The following is a 19529-nucleotide window of genomic DNA, read 5'->3' as shown; positions in this document are numbered from 1 at the left end:
TTGCACACAAATTGTGCACAAAAACTAAAAATATATTATGTGCAATATTTTAGACTAAGTACAGTACAATGTGACAGCTGACTGTGCATGTCAGTATACAAAGTAAACAAATTAATTCAAAGGAATTGCCTGTAGACTGGCTGACTGTGTCAAAGCAGAAATCTGGGAATGATGCAACAGAAATTTATATGGCGCCAGATCACAACACGTCATCTCAAGGCACTTTACTAAGTCTGTGTTGGCAGCATTTCATGTTTATTTATTGGTTTACTTTCAAATGGAACGTTTGAGTAGAACATTTACTTTATATTTTCAGCTTAAGCTTAATCATAATTTTTGTACTCAGCAGTGCTTCTAGTTACATAAAGATGGATATTATGCACAATTTAAAAAAAGTAAACACATATTACACAGATCCTTAGGTTTAAATAGTTTCTATTAATATTGGGGCCCTTAAGGAAAAGCAAATTAAGAGAGTTTTATGAGCATTTAATGTGAGACATGACTGTGCTTCAGCAGAAAGCAAAAAGAGAACCAGTTATGTGGTGTGATGTCCTTACCAATATATTAACATTAATATGAAATAATGTCATCAACATAAATCAGGAAACCTGCTCCAGGACACAAGTCTGCCAAATTATTTATATATTTCCAAAAAAATATATTTATCAACAATTAAGATTCGGGATACAAACGTATTACTTTATTGAAGTGCACTGGGTTTCCCCTCATTTGTGAATGATAAATTCCTTTATAATATATGAGATGATTGTTTTTCAATTATCTTGACTCTAAGCAATTCCCATGACTTAAAAAATGTAGTTAAAACAATACCATGCATGTGAATTCTGCTGCAATAAGTGCTGTATAGATGAACTGCATCAAACGTTGTTCCGTACCTGCAACAACCCATGACTCTGAGATATTTTAACCACATGTTCAGACCTGAACTACATAATAAGCTCTATGTGTCTGAGCAAAGAGATTAGTTTAAATCCAACAGTTTTCAGTAAAACAGAGCAGACTAATTCCAGCTGGTTGCTTTTAATATTTAATGTCAAAGTAAGCAAATTAGGTTTTCCCTCTAAATCCAAAAGCTCCTGATCTTATTATGGTAAAGAAAGCTAATTCCCCTCTGAATCCTTTTGATGTCATCCTGGTTGCCATGGCGGTTAAACAAGACCAGCGACACGGCGTGTCCGTTTAAGCGGATTGTCACCCATTAGGTCCTTTGATGAGCCAAATCTGTTTACGTCTCGTCCATCGCCGAGGAAGTGACTAAGAAGTGAACTTTATGGAAATACACAAACCACGCTTGGACAAATAAAACAAAGTGAACACGTATTTCGCTAAGAAACTCAGAGTCACGCTCTCTAATCGAAAGGAAAGGTGCCTTCAATTCAAATCAATCTAAATTTTTGGAAACTATCGATTAACAAATGAAGTCTTTCATGGAAAGGAGCAAGTTCTATTCCATTAAATGTTTTCACCAAATTTTCATCAGGTTTTTAAATCTCTAGCAAATCTAAAAACTTGTGATTATTGTTGACCTGAAATCCCCCATTGTAACAATTATAATCATTGTCTTTTTTAATGAAGTAAAGGCTTTCCTGATAACCCATCTGTCCATTATCTATACCTGATTATCCATCGAGCAACGCTTTCTACTAGAAACCCTGTGACATGTCCACGTGGACAACTGCTGATTTATGTAAAGTTGAAGATGTCCATTTTGGAGCAGGGAATCTTTGTTCACTGCCACTCTTTGATTTCATAACAATAGAAAATTAGTTTTCCTATAGACGCATTGGGGTCCCAGCAGGTTGTAGTTTATGGGAGGTATGCATTTCAGTCGACATTCTTACCAATTGCCACTCATCTGAAGGTTACATTTGGTTTGTTCTTCCAAACTAATTAAGTGGTGACATGCTAAAATAAATCATTCTAACACAGAGTTGTTTGAACAGATCATCTCTGATTTTGAAGCTCTTTGAACCAACAATACTGTTAAGGTTTCCTTATGTATTTATTTTCCTCCTACCCATGTGAACAACAGGCCACCAGGGGCTGGTGAATCAGCTTCCATTAATGGGGATTTATCTGATTACTAAATCTGAGAGTTGGGTTTCACCACCCTAAGGATTTTATAATAATTCACTCTGGATCTCAGTCATCATTAATGTCTCACATTTCCCCCCCTTCAAGTCCCCTGTTACAGCTGCACAATTCTCCAGATCTCCCGAGGTTTCCAGCCACTGACCTCAAGGTGTCTATAAAAGCAGGGAGCATACTGCCACCAATGAATTTCACCAAGACGCCTCAAAGGGAGAAAACCAAACCACGATCAGGTGATTCTCTCTTTCTCTTTGCACGATTTCAACTTGTGAAGTTCAGACGTTTACTCAAATAGCCGACATTTTTCTCCTTCAGCATCAGTCGGACCGTCCCTCTAACTTCAGACCATGGACACAGCTGCAGTGGTGACTCTCCTGGCTCTGATCCTGGCCATGGCTGGCGTCAGTCAGGCTCTTCATGTCCAAGGCGGCGGAGATAAAAATGACATACTGGCTGGCAACTCAGAGGAGAACATGGCCGACCGCCTGTTGGGGCTGGTGAGGCAACATCTCGTACACAGAAACTCTTTCACCAATTTACTCTGCTGTCTCATGTCGAATTAGGCTGCTTTTTTAGAAGAAAATACCATTCCTGTCAAGAGCTAAATCGTTTTGGCATCTTCAAATGAAAAAAAAAATACAAATTCTGAAAGACATCACGGACACACATAATGTCACAATATTCAGTCGAAGTTAAACATAGACTGTCTGAACATGTTGGCATGACTTCTGTCTGAGCAAAGAGTCTTTCATTCAATTTAACGTGACAGTCTGTGACTTCATGTGATGCAGAATTTAAATGGGAAATGAGGCTTTTGTGAAAGGAGGCAGGATAAATCACAGAGCTCGTTTAGATTTTAGAAGCCGCTCCTTATGTGTATCACTATGAAATACACTGCTATATATATTCTAATTTCTACATCTGCAGTAATACTTGGTTTGAGATCAAAATGTAGAAAAACAAAAAAAAAACATAAACAGGATTTCCTCTCCGTGTCTTTTAGGAACAGACTATTCTAAGTCTGTTTTTGCATTAGAATGAGATTAGATGGATACATTGAAGAGCTTAAAGTATATCTCAATGTCTCACACCACAGCAGCTCAGAGCATTTGGAGTTGTGTTGTCAACCAAACACGTTTGCAGGGTTTTTAATAAAAGTATATATTTTTAAACTAGGTGTTGCATTTTTGAGGATGTATGCTTGTCTGGGCGTAAATGTGTGTTATGTGCTTTAGGAGATTGAGAGCAGAGACGACAGTCTTGACGATCGCCTGCTGGCTTCAGTGCTAAGAGCTCTGCTGCTGGGATTCCAGAGAGAAACCAGGGAATCTGTCCTTCATCAGCCACAGAGGTCAGTCATGGTAGATCGCGTGTCCAATGAAATGTTTCACCAACTGCGGCTTACGTAATGTTTTTTTTATGCTACGCTGCTGCCTAAATTTTGTTTGTGTTAAAACTAGAAGAAAAAAGTGCTGAAACCCATTTCCTATGTCGTTACAAACACTTTTTTTTCTGTTATTTTTAATCAAACATACAAACATGTGCAGAGGCTACCTGGCCTATAGGGTCCTGGTGTCTGGAGTTTAGTTTAAAAGGGATTTGCATGTAAAACATCATCTGTATTTGGATTTCTTAAATAGCACAGAGTACAATAAGCACCATAATTAGCCACATCACTGAGGCAATGGTTTGTATAAGTGGTAAGGGAGAAAATTGCAACTGTTACAATGAAAATAGGAAAATCTCTCTGCCTGTAACAGCGGTGCCGGCCGCGGAGGGTCGGCAATCATTCTGAAATTATTGGCTGCAGGGTAGTTTTTCTTCTTATGTAATAGCAATTTGAAATCTGCTCTATGGCATTTAATTAAGGTCTGAAAGAAAAACAAAGTAAATACACATATTTTCTTCATAACTCCAGGTGTTGATTTGCATTGAGCTGAAACATTTTGCCGTTTTTATGTCGGTAATTAGCACAGTTGATTTTCTTAGATTAAGCTGAATCTTACTGACTTAGTGCACTCGTGGAGCTTTATATTGTTTATTCAGAAAATACTTTGATTTTAATGCACAAATGATTTTCTACTCGCTCCTAAAAACAAACAAACAAAATGTCCACTTCTTGTGCAAAGTTAATTTGATTCTGCTTTTGATTTTGCATTATTCATCTAAAAACAATGTTTTTTTTTAAGCTGGTGTTTTGCAGAAATTTTGAGAATGTTTTTTTTAAAGATAAAAACAAAAACAAAATTCTTGGAAAACCCTATATATGTATCGCCTTAAATTTCAAGTTTTTATTTTTAAAATGATTACTGAATCCACACAGGTTTGGCCGCAGCTCCAAAGGGCAGGTAGTGTTGGAGGATCAGATCCAAGCTCGGGACTGGGAGGCTGCCCCTGGTCAGATCTGGAGTATGGCCGTGCCCCAGAGGTTTGGCAAGAAGTAGTCTGGCAGCTGGACCCGCGCATCGCTGTTCTGGTACAAGGCTGAGCAGAAGGGGAGATGTCTACACACTGTATTAGAATGAATAAAATCTGAAAAATATTATCATAATTTTTTTCTTTCTGGGAAATACTGTGGTCAGCCAAAAGGCATTTTTTTTATATTTTAAATTCACTTACAGTTGAAATAACCTTTTTAAATATTTTCTTTTGTCTATTTTCTACCATAGAAAGCATATTAAGTAGTGTTTTTGTCCCTAATGCGAATAATGTAATTTAACACTCAAAGTTTTTGTTGTAAATTGTCAAATAAAACTGCTTTGAACTAAGAAAACTGTGTAAACATTGATAAATGAGTGCAGCTCAGAATGTACATAAATTTGAGTAAATCTAACAAATTGCATAAAAATTAAGCCAGAAATACAAATAAAATTTAAAGAAAACATGTTTATTCCTTATTAGTGCTTATATTACACATCATAAATAATAAAACATGTTTTACAGCTCAAAGAAAGAAAGGGTTCCTCCTGAGTTTTGTTCTGTCCACAGTGACATCCTTTACAGTCCACAATACTAAAACTCCTCATTAATCACTAAAATAACAATGCACCCCCCCCCCCCCCAAAAAAAATAAAATCAGATACTCAAATTAAAGAGGCCCTGAGCAGAAGAAATGGTACTAACACATAAATTTGGAGTCAACTGAAAGATGTTAGATATTCACCATCACATTGTCTGTTTTTATGGTTCTGCAGCAGGTCTAACATCTACTACTCCACAATTGAAGCTTTTCAGTCAGCAGTTGTGAGAGTCGGAATACACAAATAATGGCAAGCCATTTTTTCTTAAAATTAAAAAGGATGTTCTAAAAAAAGTAAGAAATCTTTTGCTAACCATTATAAACAATATGTTTTAACTCACTACAGTTTTATTCAGAAGATATAGAAATTCAACATTAGAAGAAATTCATTGAAAGGATTTTGAACTTGAGCTCAATCTGTTTCTCATACTTTACCACGTGTTTACCACTAATGCTGCGCCTTTCCTAATTTCTCTCTTTGTTACCAATCTGGAGGATTTTATAATCCTAGTACAAACTTATTTGGTTATGAAAACGAGAACCATCCTTGTTTAATGTGTGTCTACATTTAATTTTCTTTGTCACGTTTTGGCTTTAAAGACACAACCTCTGGTCTCTCTCCCAAGTCCTCTTGCAGGTGGACCTCTCTGGCCACTAATGATCTGTTTTCCAGGCTTGAACTGCTTGTGAGAGTGACACAGAGATAAATTACTAGAACATTACCTAAAGTGAAGGAATAAACACTGACATGGTGTCACTCTGTTCAAACAAGATGAATAGTCCAGCCTTCTGGGTGCAGTCTGATTTTATTCCCACAATATGGATATTGTGGGAGTGAAAGGCAGAGTAAAGACGTAGAAAAATTAATCCTTTCCCCAAAATATGTATCCCAAAATGCTGTAAGTGTTAAAAAGTTACCTAATGAGTTTAAAGCACAGTGAGTATTGATCCTCAGCTTTACACTGTAATCATCTCAGTAGATGCCAGCACTTTTTCACCACAAAATCTACCCATTATGTCATTAGCCTCTGACGTATATTGCAATCAACCCACATGATGCAATCTGCTTGCAGGAAGAAGTTTTTAATGTATCAGCAGGTCATAGCGGTACTCTGACTGAAGAATGATTTTTTTTTTACTTTGAAATACAAAAGGTATGCATTAAAAAGTTATCTACATCAAGATATCTATATCAGTACACAATCACTTCACTTCCGACCAATTAGATAACAGTTTTAGGGATTCGTTGAGAAGAGGATGGAAACAGTTTTATTTGGCATCCATCCCTTTAATGTGAAGCGATGGTCAGCCTCTGTTCGCAGCCTCGCCGAAGGCTGTTGTCAGTGTTGGATTTACAACCACCTGGGGACGCAGCATGCAATAAGCTTGAGCACTAATTAAAACACAGCAACATGCAATTACTCCGTGAGTTAACGGTTTCCACAGCCAATTACTGGGAGGGAGTATATGTCCTTCCCTCTAAGCATGAGTCTTTTATTAGGGTGTCCTCCAATTCCTTTTTTATGGGCTAAGAAAATAAAAGAAATAGAGAAGAACTAGTGCAAATGGGATCTAGATGACATCCTGAGTTTATTACTTTTTGATGGCTCATTTTTATAACTGTTAATAGGGTCGTTTCATTTGGCTATGGAGATGTCATATACAGTGCATATTAATTTCCCACTTTAACCGTGGCTTTTTAATTGATTTTTACTTTGAAACGTACGATGACTGATACTGACAAACTAAGATCATAGAAGAGTTTTAATTACAAACAGGAATAGTTGCTAAACATCAACATGGCAGCCAGACAATGTCCTATTACATTATGAAATTAAGATTTATACACATTTATTACATTAACATTAATTAATTAGAAACTGAGGAAAATATTTATTCAATCAAACTCATAAACACAGAACCATTATTATATATTATATTATTAACACAATATAATGGGTTACCGAGACACACACGAAACAGTGAGGAAAAACACAATAATAAGCATTGATTGCTGTTTTTACCCTTATTGATTGCTGCCAAATCATCCACCCCACCCTCTGTCCAAATTTTGCAGCACAATGAATATCCCCAATCTGGCTTTGTAAGAAGCAAATGGCATTTGCATTTAGAGACCTGCAGTGAAGTACACTCTGAAAATGGATCACTTACATTTAACTGAGCAGAAGCAACCTTTTCTGTCCACTAGTAAGACTCTTAGGATGCACAAATGTTTGACAGTATTAGTACAATAACACAGAGGATCATAGAAATAAAGCTTTTAGGTGAGCGTGACAGGATCTTGTCCAACAAATTAAACTGTTGGTGGGTTTGAAGCAAAAGGAGCAAATATGAGGCAGCAAGAGGACAAGCAAAATAAAAGGCTGGGTGCCTTTTTCTACATTGGTGGAACCCCTTGATCAGCACATCTGGGTTAAAGGAGGTCTGAACTCATCTGAATTTCATGAGTCCACAGGGGGGCTCTGCAAAAAAAAGAAAAAGAAAATGAAAACGCATGTGTGTGCACAACAAAGAGAGACAGACCGAGGAAAAGGAAGTAAACACATAAACTGACATATAGTGATACAAACACAGTTCCTTGTACCTTCGCTGGAACTCTAAAACAGGTTACTTCTAACTTAAACGTTCTCATCTTTCTTCAACCCTCCTTTCTCCTACTTTCCTTCAGGCTCATCATCATCATCTGGAGGGAGCCATTTTTTTAACACAGGAAAGACAGAGGTCTCTGTCAGTAGTAACCACTGCCGTGCAACAGCATAATCTCTCTCACCAAACAGGGTTTGGTTGCATGGTGACAGGAAGAAAAACATCAAGGGTAATGGCCAAGGTAAACTGTTTGGTGTTTTACGGGAAATACATTTTATTGTATGTTTGGGACTAATGATATTAATGAAGAAATGTAACAACACTAACTCCGTTTAGATATATTTGTTAATATTTTTAGAATGTTGAAAATAAAAGGCATAACATAAACAAAGATGTTACTCATTTTAGAAGCTCAAACTAATTAGCTGACCTAAGAGAGTGAAATCAATTAGTATGGTAAGGGCAGCTCAGAGAAGTAGGGTCAGGTAAGACCGCATAGGGATTTATATACCAGTTAGAAAAAATATTCGAATGTATTGTACAATGAACAGGCAGCCAGTGTATTGATGCCAGAATGTGGAAAATATGTACTTATAATTTTTTGGGTTTCAATAAAACAATGCAGAACTGTTTTTTGTAACCCCCGTAGCAGATGATGTAGCACAGTTTACATCTTTCCTTTAGAGAAGGACATAGACCTGACTATCATCAGCATAGCAGTGGAACAACACAGCAAGCATCAGCAGAATGATGGCAAGTCAGAGCAAAGAAAAAGCAAAGAAAAGAAGAGCCTAAAACTGAGCCTTGTGGCACCCCACAAGACATTGGAACTATGGAAAATGTTTGGTTCCCCAGGCTGACAGAAATTTGCTCCACCAGGTAAGATTTGAATCAGTGCAGTGGTGTGTAAAGCACTGGATTTGTTTGATTCCTAATGTAATTCATAAGTTTCCAGTTCCACATCATACATACGTTTCTACCTAAACCACAATTATTAAGCACATCTAACTGAAACTGATGAAGTGGCCCTGCATCAATGGATTGAATGTTTTTTCCACGATCAGAAGAAACTTAAGTCATTATAAGGGGATTATTTTAAGATTTATAAATGTTGAAGTTTCAGAATACTTTTAGTGAATATGGAGCTTAAGCGAAAATTCAAACTGAATAAACTCTATTGCCTACCTCCATTAATCAGAGACTCATCCGCCTCCGACGCAAGCCAATCAGCTTTGAACTGCTCCTTCTCGAAGCCAATCAGCATCCTGGGTTCATCTTAAAAGAACTCCACATCCTCGTCTCGGCCTTCTGCTCAGCGAGCAAGCAGTGGCTGCGCGTGTCTGGTTTGGACTCTGATGACCGGATTCAACCCTCCTCCATCCCCTTCTCCACCATCGTAGCTAAGCTCCGCCTGGCTTTCCTACGGTCCTCCTTCAACCTCGTCCCTATCAGAGTATGATTCCTCCCGGACTCTTATGGAATTCCCAGTCACTCCTTAAAACGGTCCGGCAGAAGACCGCCATGTTGAGCCTGGTTCTGCCAGAGGTTTCTTTCCAAAGGGGAGTTTTTCCTCTCCACAGTCGCTTCATGCTTGCTCATCATGGACAGTTCAGGCAACCTGTGTTTATCAAGTTGGACATCTAGCTTAAACAGATCATCATATGGACTGAACAAACTTTATTTATCTCCACTCCACCACCAGTTTCAGGCCTGGGGGGAAATATCCCTATTCTCATATGCCTGCTTATGCATATTGAAGTATAATTCAGCGTGAATTTTTCCTGCCGAGGTCTGAGCGTCAAACTCTTAAAATATTGTATCAATAAAATTCTTCTAATTGCCTTTTCTGTGTGAGTTTTTCAGATTGACATGTCTTTATTGGATGATTGCACTGCTTCAAAATCATGAGCAGAAATCATTTCCCAGCTAACCAAAACCAGACCTTATTTTTGTTTTTTTTAGTTCAGCAGATATTTATAGAACATACTTATGTAATATAAACCTTGGAAATCTAACAAAAACATTAAGTCGTAGCTGCAGGATTTATGGTTCCTCTTATGAAGCTAAACATTCAGGAAAAAAAATCTTACAACAGAACAGATTGGGCCATAAACTGACAGCTGCAACACACAAAGAATTATTATATATCCAACACTGAATTTTATGAAAATTATATGAGGATCTGAAGTTTAAAGTAAACACTGTCTCTCGGTGATGCTATTTCATTATTTATCAGCACCTTTTAGCACTAAGGAAAACTTTCCTGTCTTTTAGTTACAGCACAGAGGCTTTGGGATATTTTTCCCCTTATTTAATGCTTAAACAGAGAGACAACATCCTGCTCATATCCCAGAAAAAAAGAGATTTTTTTGTATTGGTGCTTTTCTCTCAAGGTTGTTTGGGAGAACACACAGCCAGCTGCTGCTGGCTCTCTCTTTCACAACACGGAGAGCGTTAAGACTTTTATTAACGGTTTAATTACAAAGGCATAATTCAGAAAGCCTCCAATTACTATGGCAGGTTTTTATTATCGTCACAACTTTTCACACTCAGCTGCAACGCAAGAAAGGAAAATCTGGTTGTTTTTATGTTTCAGCAGTTGACAGTGACAACATGATTTCTAAAACAACAATATATAAAAAATGATTCTAAATTTATTTCAATTCGGCACTTCTGGATAAGGTCAGAAGCTTTTGTCAGATTTGGAATTTATTAGGAATCTGTAATAGTTTTTTTTTTCTAAATCAGGTGTTATATACACAAAAGATGTGACGCAATTTGTCTGAGTCAGCTCAGAGAGAAAATTTCTCCTCATTCCACGTTTTATTAAGGCTGAACTGTGAACACATAATTGAGTTTCTTTGCGTAATGTAAAATACAATGAGCGATATTAAATTTAAAGGAAAATAGGATGTTTTCACCCTCCATGGGGTGGTCCCATTTTGTTCTCTACATATGTCTCTTTAACACAAAAATGCTCTTTTAAAGATAGTCATATCAGAGCTATATTATCTTCAGATCTCGTCAAACTTAACAGTTATTCAGAATTTTTTTTTAACCATAATCTCTCAAATTTCAGTTTTGCCAATTAAAGTCTCTCATGTTTCTTTATTCTCATTTGAAAAGCATACAACTGATTCTATTCACGACATTCTGTAGGGATTTCAAAACCAGTGGAGGAAAAAAAAATAAAATGCACTTGAATATGAACGACCTGAAGACATGAAAATCACCTCACAAAACCCAGTCTGATTAAAACAGCTAAAGTCATCAAAACAGCTAAAGTTATATAAATATGAAACTGAAAACACACAAAAAAGCAAGCCAGAGGGTTGATGCCACACAACATTTAGAAAACATCTGATATTGGGGCTGAAACTTGAAACGGTTTCCATCTCTGCCTAAAATGTTTCGGGTTTTTTTTTTGTATGTGTGTGCAGAGGTGTTCAGCCTAAAGTTATTTTAGTTGATCTTTGATTGAAAACATTTTTCTTTATTAAACTCGAAGGTGTTAATGTTTAAAACAATAATTTGTCATCTTGACCAACATCTGATGTTTAAAAGGTATTGCAATTGTTTTCCATAAAAGTATACGGTAACTCTAAATTAAGCGTTTCCCTTTTTTGCTACTATATAAATAAAGTCCAGCATCATTGGAGAATTGATGGGGATTTGTTTGCAACACCTATGCAGAGGTGTGAAGAGTTAGAAAGCATCAGGCTTTGCATTTCTTTTCCTCAAAAACACTGCAGATCTGGTGCACCATATGCTTCTTGTGTGGTGTCAGGTATCAGGACCCAGCAGACGTGTGATATAGGGGACACTCAGGCCAAGAGACGATCAATAAAGGCCGGGCTGGCAGACAGACAAAGAAAACATTGCTTCGAAATATATTAACAAAGCTTAGATTATAATTACACACGTAGGTTTTCAGATAATTTTGTGTTTAATGTTAAAAGTACTGCAGCAAAAATCATCAATATGTGACCCCATGCTTAGATGCTTGTTTTGCATTCATACCAGTTTATCTGTCAGCACATTTGCCATTTCAGTGTTCAACCTTCATTTAGTATCTTGACCAGTGAAGATACATATTACAGTGTGTAATTCTGTAAAATTATAATATGCATATTTATTCATACCTAACTGTGAGTGCGAGAGATAATCAGTATGGTCATCTCTTTCAGAGCCATTGAACGTTGGAACCAGACTATATAGAAGACAGTGTAGGTTGTTTTTAAGCATGTGTAGGTTGCTGGTTTTAAAAATACTCCCAAAGCTGTGGCCGAATCACTCTCCTTTCATCAGAGATAGAGAGAGTGTTTCTTTGTTATCCTGACTCTGCCATCTGTGCAGAGGATGCTGCAGAACAGCCCTGCGCTCAAACAGCCAATACAGAGAGACAGATTGATGAAGAGAGGGTGGGGCTTCGTGTGAAGGGGAGCAGAGCACAGCAAATGAGAGCGAAGGAGAGGAGGAGAGGTGTTCCTGGCTCAAAATGCCCTTGCCTGAGCACTAAGAGCTTGGAGAGGCTAAGAGGAACTAGAGGGGAGCTAGAAAAGACACGCCGGCAGGTGCTGAGGGCAGGACAAGTGTGCAGCTTAGAGATAGGTAGCTATAAAGAAAGCTAATTTGGGGAAGGCATAGGCAAGATAAATAACAAAGAAAAACTAATAAAAGAGACTGGTTATTTTTATTTTTTTATTTTTTTGGCTGGAGGCTACTTCTTTTTGAGAAATTATTTTTCCAGCCTGATTCATTTTCCTCTGCACGGATTCTCCTCCTCTTCTTCTTCTTGTTCTTCTTCCTGCTCTCCTCTCTGATAGACAAACGCCATGGAAACTGGGAGCCCCAGAAAGATTCAGTTCACCGTCCCCCTGCTGGACACCCACCTGGACCCAGAGGCAGCCGAACAAGTAAGGGGGAAGGCAAAGGGAGGAGGGAGAAGAAGGGGGAAGAAGAGCTGGATGTGTGGGTCAAATGGGATCTGTATCTTTGTTACTGTAAAAGTGATGAGGATTTCTACTTTTTTTTAAAGTGATTTTTTTTTAAAGATTGTTGGAAAAAAATATTACATTAGACTGTTGGCAGGAATTTAATCAAGACCGGTTTATCCTGAGCGCTTGAGCTGAGTGTGTGGTCTTCAAAGAAACCACAGTTAAACAACGTTTGATACTTGATGAGTGTTCTGAATGCAGGAGAGTTGTAAGGCCAATTAATTTAGGATTGATTTTTTTTCCACTTACCTAGACTCACAGTTTGGCAGATTTGTAGAAGCACTCGGGATACAAGCAGCGTAATGTATTGTTGGACCTCAAATATGCAGCTCCAGGAGATCATTTGGGGATTTTCTGATTTCCCTGACTGGCTGCTCATAGTTTTGACCTTTATAATACTGGCAGAATTTCTGCTGCATCAGACGTGTGACGAAATTAATCACTATTGCTGGTGTAAATATTTCTTCTTTCAATCTAATAGTGCAATCTGGGCTTATTAGCAAACAAAACCTATTTGTATGTTTTGAAATAGGGGAAAAAAAAAAACAAGAAATCTGAATTTCATGATATAGAAGGAAATAACGCTTAGTCAGTGGAAAATCCCTGTGTGTGCAGATCTTGTGCCTGATGAAAATACAGTGTGAAAATGTCCCATTTTCTCCTTTTTATAAATATAAATGAATGAGAGTGCTCATTCATAATGAAACTGCTGTGAGTACAGCTGGAAAAGCTTTAGGAGTCAGCCTACTCTCAATCTGCCTCTTGTTTTCTTCTACTTTTAAGTTTTTCTTCTCACTGACTGAGAAACATGGGACAACTGAGGATGATAGATATGTCTCAATGCTTTTGTATTTGTTTGTATGTTATCTTTTGTTCTTGTGAGGAGATTTTCAGGAAATCTTGGGTATTATGGTCAAGTTCAGGTGAAGGTTGAGACAGAACTATAACGTATAATATGATTATACAGCAAAGGCTCAACATATCCTAGATTAAAGGTACGCCCTAAAACATTTGTAAATTATAAAAAAAGGTGTATATTTTGTCACTCATGCAAGAAAGTAAAATTTGTATATCATGGTATATATATTCATTACACATAGAGGGAAATGCTGGTGAAGATTCTCAGTCATCCAGGTCATGGTCATTCCAAAAAAAGGTAAAAAACAAAGCAACTGGACTTGTTTTCCGTAGTTGAAGACGTTTCGCTTCCTCTCCCGGAAGCTTTCTCAATTCAAATAGTCTGGAGTAATGATGAGTAACAAGCTTTATACCATTACCAAACAAAGGCCTGTAATGGCTTGGATAACATGCAAATTCAATCGAAACAGGTCCACCCCTTAGTAATGGGCGGTCGTTTTTGAGGGAAATATTTTAAGCCTGTGTTTTCTCTTGTAATTGTGATGATTATGGCTAACAGATAATGAAAACCCAAAATTAATTGTTTCAGAAAATCAAACATTATCTTTAACCATAAGAAAAGTCTCTTTCTTATATGTTGTACCATGAAAACTGATTTTAACTGAGACAAGTGAAGCCTGCAGTGTTGTACATATTGTTCTGGGTTCCTCATTGATCTCCTGGTTAGTTGTTGGTGCACTCTTGGAGATTTACCACTTCTCCATGTTTTCACCATGTATGGATAATGTCACTCTTTGGTTTGCTGGCGTGGCAATGCCTTAAAATGGCTTTGTAACCATCTTTGTAAAAATGGTAAATAGCTTGTACTAGTACAGCATTTTAACTAGTCCAACGACCCCAAAATGCTTTACACTACAGTCAGTCATTCACACCCTGATGGTGGTGAGCTGCCCTGGAGCAGACTGACAGAGGCGAGGCTGCCATACATCAGCGCCACTAGGCACTCTGACCACCGCCAACAGGCAATTTGGGTGAAGTGTCTGGCCCAAGGGCACAACGACTGAGACGGTCGGAGCAAGGAATTGAACCGGCAACCTGGCAATTACAGGACAAACTCCCTAGATCCTTTGCCCCATTTTATTTCTAATCTGTTAGACTGATTGGGGAATAATATGTTGATTTTGGAAATATTTTAGCTTACTCCATGTTATCAGAATGGTTCTATATAAGTGATTTCTAAGTGAATTGAACCACAATGTGTTTAATTTAGTTTAGAATTAAAGAGGAGCAGGAGATTTTTTTTTTTTTTTTTTTTTACATAGACCAGGTCAGTTTAATAAATTAAATTATGACTTTAAAGCTAGATTTCGTATTTTCTTAGGTTATCTCTCATTTTGACACTAAAATTTGTTTGCTGATCTGCAACATTCAGATATGACAAAATAGCAAATGCAGATAAAATCAATTTTCACAGAATTGCGTCTTCCAAGAAGTGCTCAAAATCAAACAAATAAACTTTCAACTACTTCACAACTAAATTTTCTCACAGTGAAAACTGGGTACATTGATGATGTCAGGGTAAATCTGAAACCTTTAGTAAAGCAGTTTGACAGTCTTCAAAGTAACATAATACGGTAAATGATGATTGAAAAGTACAGTGCTTGGCAGCATGGGAATATGAAAATGTATTCAGGTATGAATGTTTAATAAGTGTTTTATTAGCAACACTTTGATGTCTTTGGACATATTTTTCAGCTTTCTTTTAAATAAAAAAAAAAAAAACCTGATGCCAAGAGTTGTAGTCCAGAGCATTAAAGACACAATTAGCTATAAAAGAGACCTTCATCTGCCAGTAAACCTTACTTTGCTGCACCTTCACTACAGAAGAGAAACGGTGTCCATTGTGTTAACAGAGATGTTGATGCTCAATAAAGACAATCAAAATACAGACCGTGATCTAACCAAAGGTTTCAAAGATTAAACAAAATTATAATTAATTAAATTAAACGTCATCATTAAAAATATAATATTCAACTCTAAGAAAATCTAAGAAAGTTCAAACATCCTCCTTTAATATAGATTTTTATTTGTTCATTTTTTTTTACTTTAAACAGGAAACCCTCAAATAAATTTTAAATCTAATTTACAAGGGTGTCCTGACGATATGAGCCCAAGACGCCACTGGAATATAATGTAGCTAACACACAAACAACAGCAGCTGTATAAAGATAAAGATACAGAAAAAAATATTTCTCCCATCAAGAATATCCGTAGCAAAATGGTTTGTACATCACAGATTTTTGCTACAGCACCTTAATAAACTCACGTCTCTGAACTGTGCAGAACTGTCCTTCCCAATTCATATCAACATTTCTGTAATTCCACTTTCGCACAGGTACTGGAAAGTGGGACAACTTGTATTTGCTGCTTTTTGATTTTGGTGTTCGGATCGGAGCAGCAATCTGAATGTTTAGACAGAGACAGTTTCAGTTCTAAAGCATTTGTTTTAACCTTATCTCTTCAATATGCTATTGCTTATTTTAAGACATTACAAGATTTAAATAATATCTGTTGTCAATTGAATCAGAGCTGTGGGGTTTTACTTTCAGTAAATCTTTTTAAAAAGGATGTATCAGTGACACGGGGTAGAGCACTTGACCCATGCTCAGAGGCCTCTGTCCTTGATGAAGCTGTCCAGGGTTTCAGTCCCAGCCTGTGGACCTTTGCTGCATGTCCTACCAGCCTCTCCCAGCCCCAGCTTACAGTGAAACAAAGGCCACCAGTGGCAAAAACGAAAAATTGTAAAGGGGTCAACAGAATAGCAAAATAGAAATATTCTTCATTGTCCCTCAGTGAAGAAATTCAGGTGTACCAGTATGGAGTAAGAAATCTGTCAAAAAGGTGTGTGCATGATTCATATTCATATGTGTCTGTCAAAAATATTGTACAATAATTCTAATACACATTTCTGTGTTTTACTCGTACATAACATTTATTACATGTGTTTTATAACAGAATAAACAGCACACCCCAAAGCTGCTGGAATATTTACAGGAAGCCCAAATGTCAGGCCTAATTCACGCACAGATCTATCCTCATAGAACTACTACACTTTGCATGTACAACAGATGGCTTTTGGTGTTCTGATTTGTCTGTGGCGATGATTTTTGAAACCCAAATATAGTAAATGCTGAGCAGTGGACTACAGGACTCAGGTTTAATTACAATCTGTTGAAAGTCTGCACTTTGTAGTAGCTACAACTTTGCTCCGTTAGATTTAGGATTTTTGTTTGTTTGTCAAATGTCACTGACTGACTGAAGCAACATTGGCTGGTGCTGTTGTTGTGGAGAGAAGTCAAAAAGGCCTGTGGTTTTTGGTGTAGCCATAAAGTTTGCGTAGAAACAAATGCACCGCTTCCTCCTCTGCCCTGACGAGTGTCTCATCTGAACACAAGAGTTTTGTGTCGCTCTACAGGCCGACAAAGTAGAGTGGCAGGACAGTGCTGGCTCCTGCAAACCTGATGAGACGAGGCTCCGGCGGAGCAATGCTTCTCTTTGTAAGCTCCTGCACCAGCAGTCCCATTGGATTTCCAACAGTCCACATATCAAACAGGTCCTTTCTTTTCGGCTGAGTCGACAGGAAATCCCTGAGAAAGAAACAGGGAACTCCACGCTCATTGTGAGGTCCTCGATGCCAAGATTTGTCACAACATACCACTCGACCGAAGGACTTGTGAGGTGCCCCATGATGCACCTCATCCCGTGAGACAAACTGGGTATGCTTGCCCTGCACCAGTCGTTCAGGAAGCTCTCGCTCAAACCCGTTCCCGTTTTACTCAGCTGTAGATTGTCCATCAGAAGCAAGGCCGCGGTCTTGGAGTCCAGGCCTAGCTGCTCTCTTCTCTGCTGCTCCGCCTGCAGGTAACAAGGATTGATGAAGGCCACTATAAGCAGCTCCAGGGAGAAGTTCTCATGGAGATGGGAACTGAAAGCCTAAATCTAGGATTAGTAATCCCAGTTAGGTTCTGCCACCAGGGCGGGCGACGCTGGCGGGCGGTCTTCGAGTTTTAACTCCTTCGCTGTGAGGTGTGTGTAGGCTTTCATCCATCGCTTCTTCTCCCTGACCTGTGTTACCGCAGGGTAACTAGGAACGAGCTGACACTGTAAACTAAACATTACCACGCAGCGGGTCAGCGTGTAGCGCGTCGCCATTTTTCCCCTCCCCATTATTTACATTCAAGATATCTGCAACTTAATTTGCACTGGCTGAATTGTAGTTTCGGATATCTAAAAATACATTTGAGTTATCTTGAATAATGAGGTAATTTGAGATATCTTTAATTAGAATTATGAGTAGTTCACTTTTTGACTCGTCATAATTTAACTGTTGATATCTGACATACAAGTTTCAGGTAATCACTAATTTATAGCAGATATGTTCAATTGGAGCTTCAATAAAACTTAGTTGTAAATCTGACATTGTTTACTACTATAATAGGTGCAAAGGCTGTGTAGGTAAAAAAAAACAATCTCTGATGTTTGCCTCAGTAAGGAAAAATATGTACAGTGTTCTATCTTTTTCAGTAAAGTGTTATCATTCTAGAAAATATTTTTAGTCAACCCTCAATATCATCCTAAAAAAGTGTTTATCTGCATCAACTCCATTTGGTAGAGGGCCAAACATCTACCTTTCTTAAACTGTGATCGAGAACTCCAAGCAGCACCTTCTGACACTTCAGGTTTAGATCAATGCATATACATGTTACAACGGCCCAGAAAAAGTCCAGACTCAACTGCAGCGGAGAATCTCTGGCAAGACTTGAAAATAGCTTTTAATGGATGCTCTCAATCCGGCCTAGCTGAGCTAATTTGCAAAGAAGAATGGCCAAAAACGTCACTCTCTAGATGCATAAAGATATTAGAAACCAGTGGTGGGCACGTTCGCGCTAATCCACAATTCTCTGATAATTGCAGAGATAACTTTTTTCATCGTATTATCATTCTTGCAGACCAGTTACCATCCACTTAATTTGGTTTCAATACCTGTAAGTACAATAACAACATTCAAGATATTCATCTGCTGTTTACATCACTGTCCTGGCTCCTACTGCACACTACACATCCACACATACAGTACTTCTCCACAAAACAGTGGCAGTCATGGCTTCACAACCTAGCTGTGCCGTTTTTTGCTGTCTTGTTCTTGTTATGATGTGGTCTTAATATTGTCAGCTCCATTGTTCAAAAACAGAGACACTGTTATCCGCTGCTGTGTGACCCTAACCTTTTAACTAGGGGTGTAACCAAGCTTTCTGGGTTTGTTACTGGCACCATATGAGGTGGAAGGAGACCGGACCCGGAGCTGAGTTTGTGGTTTGACACTTCTGTGCAAAACACCGGCTGGCTTACAACCTACCCATATGGCAATCCTGATGGGACACTTAACCAGCATATGTCAGGTTTGAATTAAGTGGACCAGGACCAGAGAGCAGACCCGAGCAGGGAGGCCGCATGTTGAATATTGAGTAGTTTAATGAATTACCAAAGCTTACTGAAAGGCAGGAAAACAGAAACCAGAAACACGGCAATGATGAGATCAGAACTGAGACAGAACTAGACAGAGGACCTAACAATGAAAGTGACAGCACTGGCTAAAGTTATAGGGGAGGAGACGAAAGGAGCAGCAGGTGGAGTAGATAACACAGGTGAGATGAGTAAAAGGCAATTAAGCAGAAACGAAAGGAGGGCAGTGAGCTGGCATGAGCAGAGGGATAACAGAATCGAATAGGGAGCATGAGAATGGCCAGACAGGAGGAAAAATCCTAACTAAATTAGGAAAGAGCAGGCAGGAACTACAGATCTAACAGAACTACTGAAATCATAAGGAACAAAAGCTAACTAAAACAGGAAGTGAATTCAACAGATACAAGAAT

The 19529-nt window shown here is 38.1% G+C and overlaps 2 protein-coding genes across 3 annotated transcripts in view; both read left to right on the top strand.

Moving 5' to 3' along the window:
• The first annotated feature begins 908 nt into the window (after positions 1 to 908).
• On the top strand, positions 909 to 4946 carry npffl (neuropeptide FF-amide peptide precursor like). Of its 2 annotated transcripts, XM_036152140.1 has the most exons (4): positions 909 to 2348; positions 2431 to 2612; positions 3351 to 3466; positions 4439 to 4946. In XM_036152140.1, the coding sequence occupies exons 2-4, from the start codon at positions 2463 to 2465 to the stop codon at positions 4557 to 4559; spliced, it is 387 nt and encodes a 128-aa protein (XP_036008033.1). In that variant the 5' UTR covers positions 909 to 2348; positions 2431 to 2462; the 3' UTR covers positions 4560 to 4946. The 2 variants fall into 2 exon arrangements, with proteins under 2 accessions (XP_036008033.1, XP_021175582.2); XM_021319907.2 differs by lacking the exon at positions 909 to 2348 and having other exon boundaries at positions 2398 to 2612.
• Positions 4947 to 12216: 7270 nt separating this feature from the next.
• The window catches only part of LOC105930914 (protein phosphatase 1 regulatory subunit 1A), a 39529-nt gene continuing 32216 nt past the window's right edge, over positions 12217 to 19529 (top strand). Inside the window, exon 1 of the mRNA XM_012869349.3 lies at positions 12217 to 12657. Within this exon, the coding sequence (XP_012724803.2) occupies positions 12577 to 12657 (81 nt within the window). The 5' untranslated portion in view covers positions 12217 to 12576. The remainder of the gene's footprint in view (positions 12658 to 19529) is intronic.

This window comes from Fundulus heteroclitus, chromosome 20 (assembly GCF_011125445.2).
Source record: "Fundulus heteroclitus isolate FHET01 chromosome 20, MU-UCD_Fhet_4.1, whole genome shotgun sequence".
Taxonomy (NCBI): domain Eukaryota; kingdom Metazoa; phylum Chordata; class Actinopteri; order Cyprinodontiformes; family Fundulidae; genus Fundulus; species Fundulus heteroclitus.
Note: the sequence above shows the minus strand (reverse complement) of the source record. Positions and strands in the feature narration are given on the sequence as shown.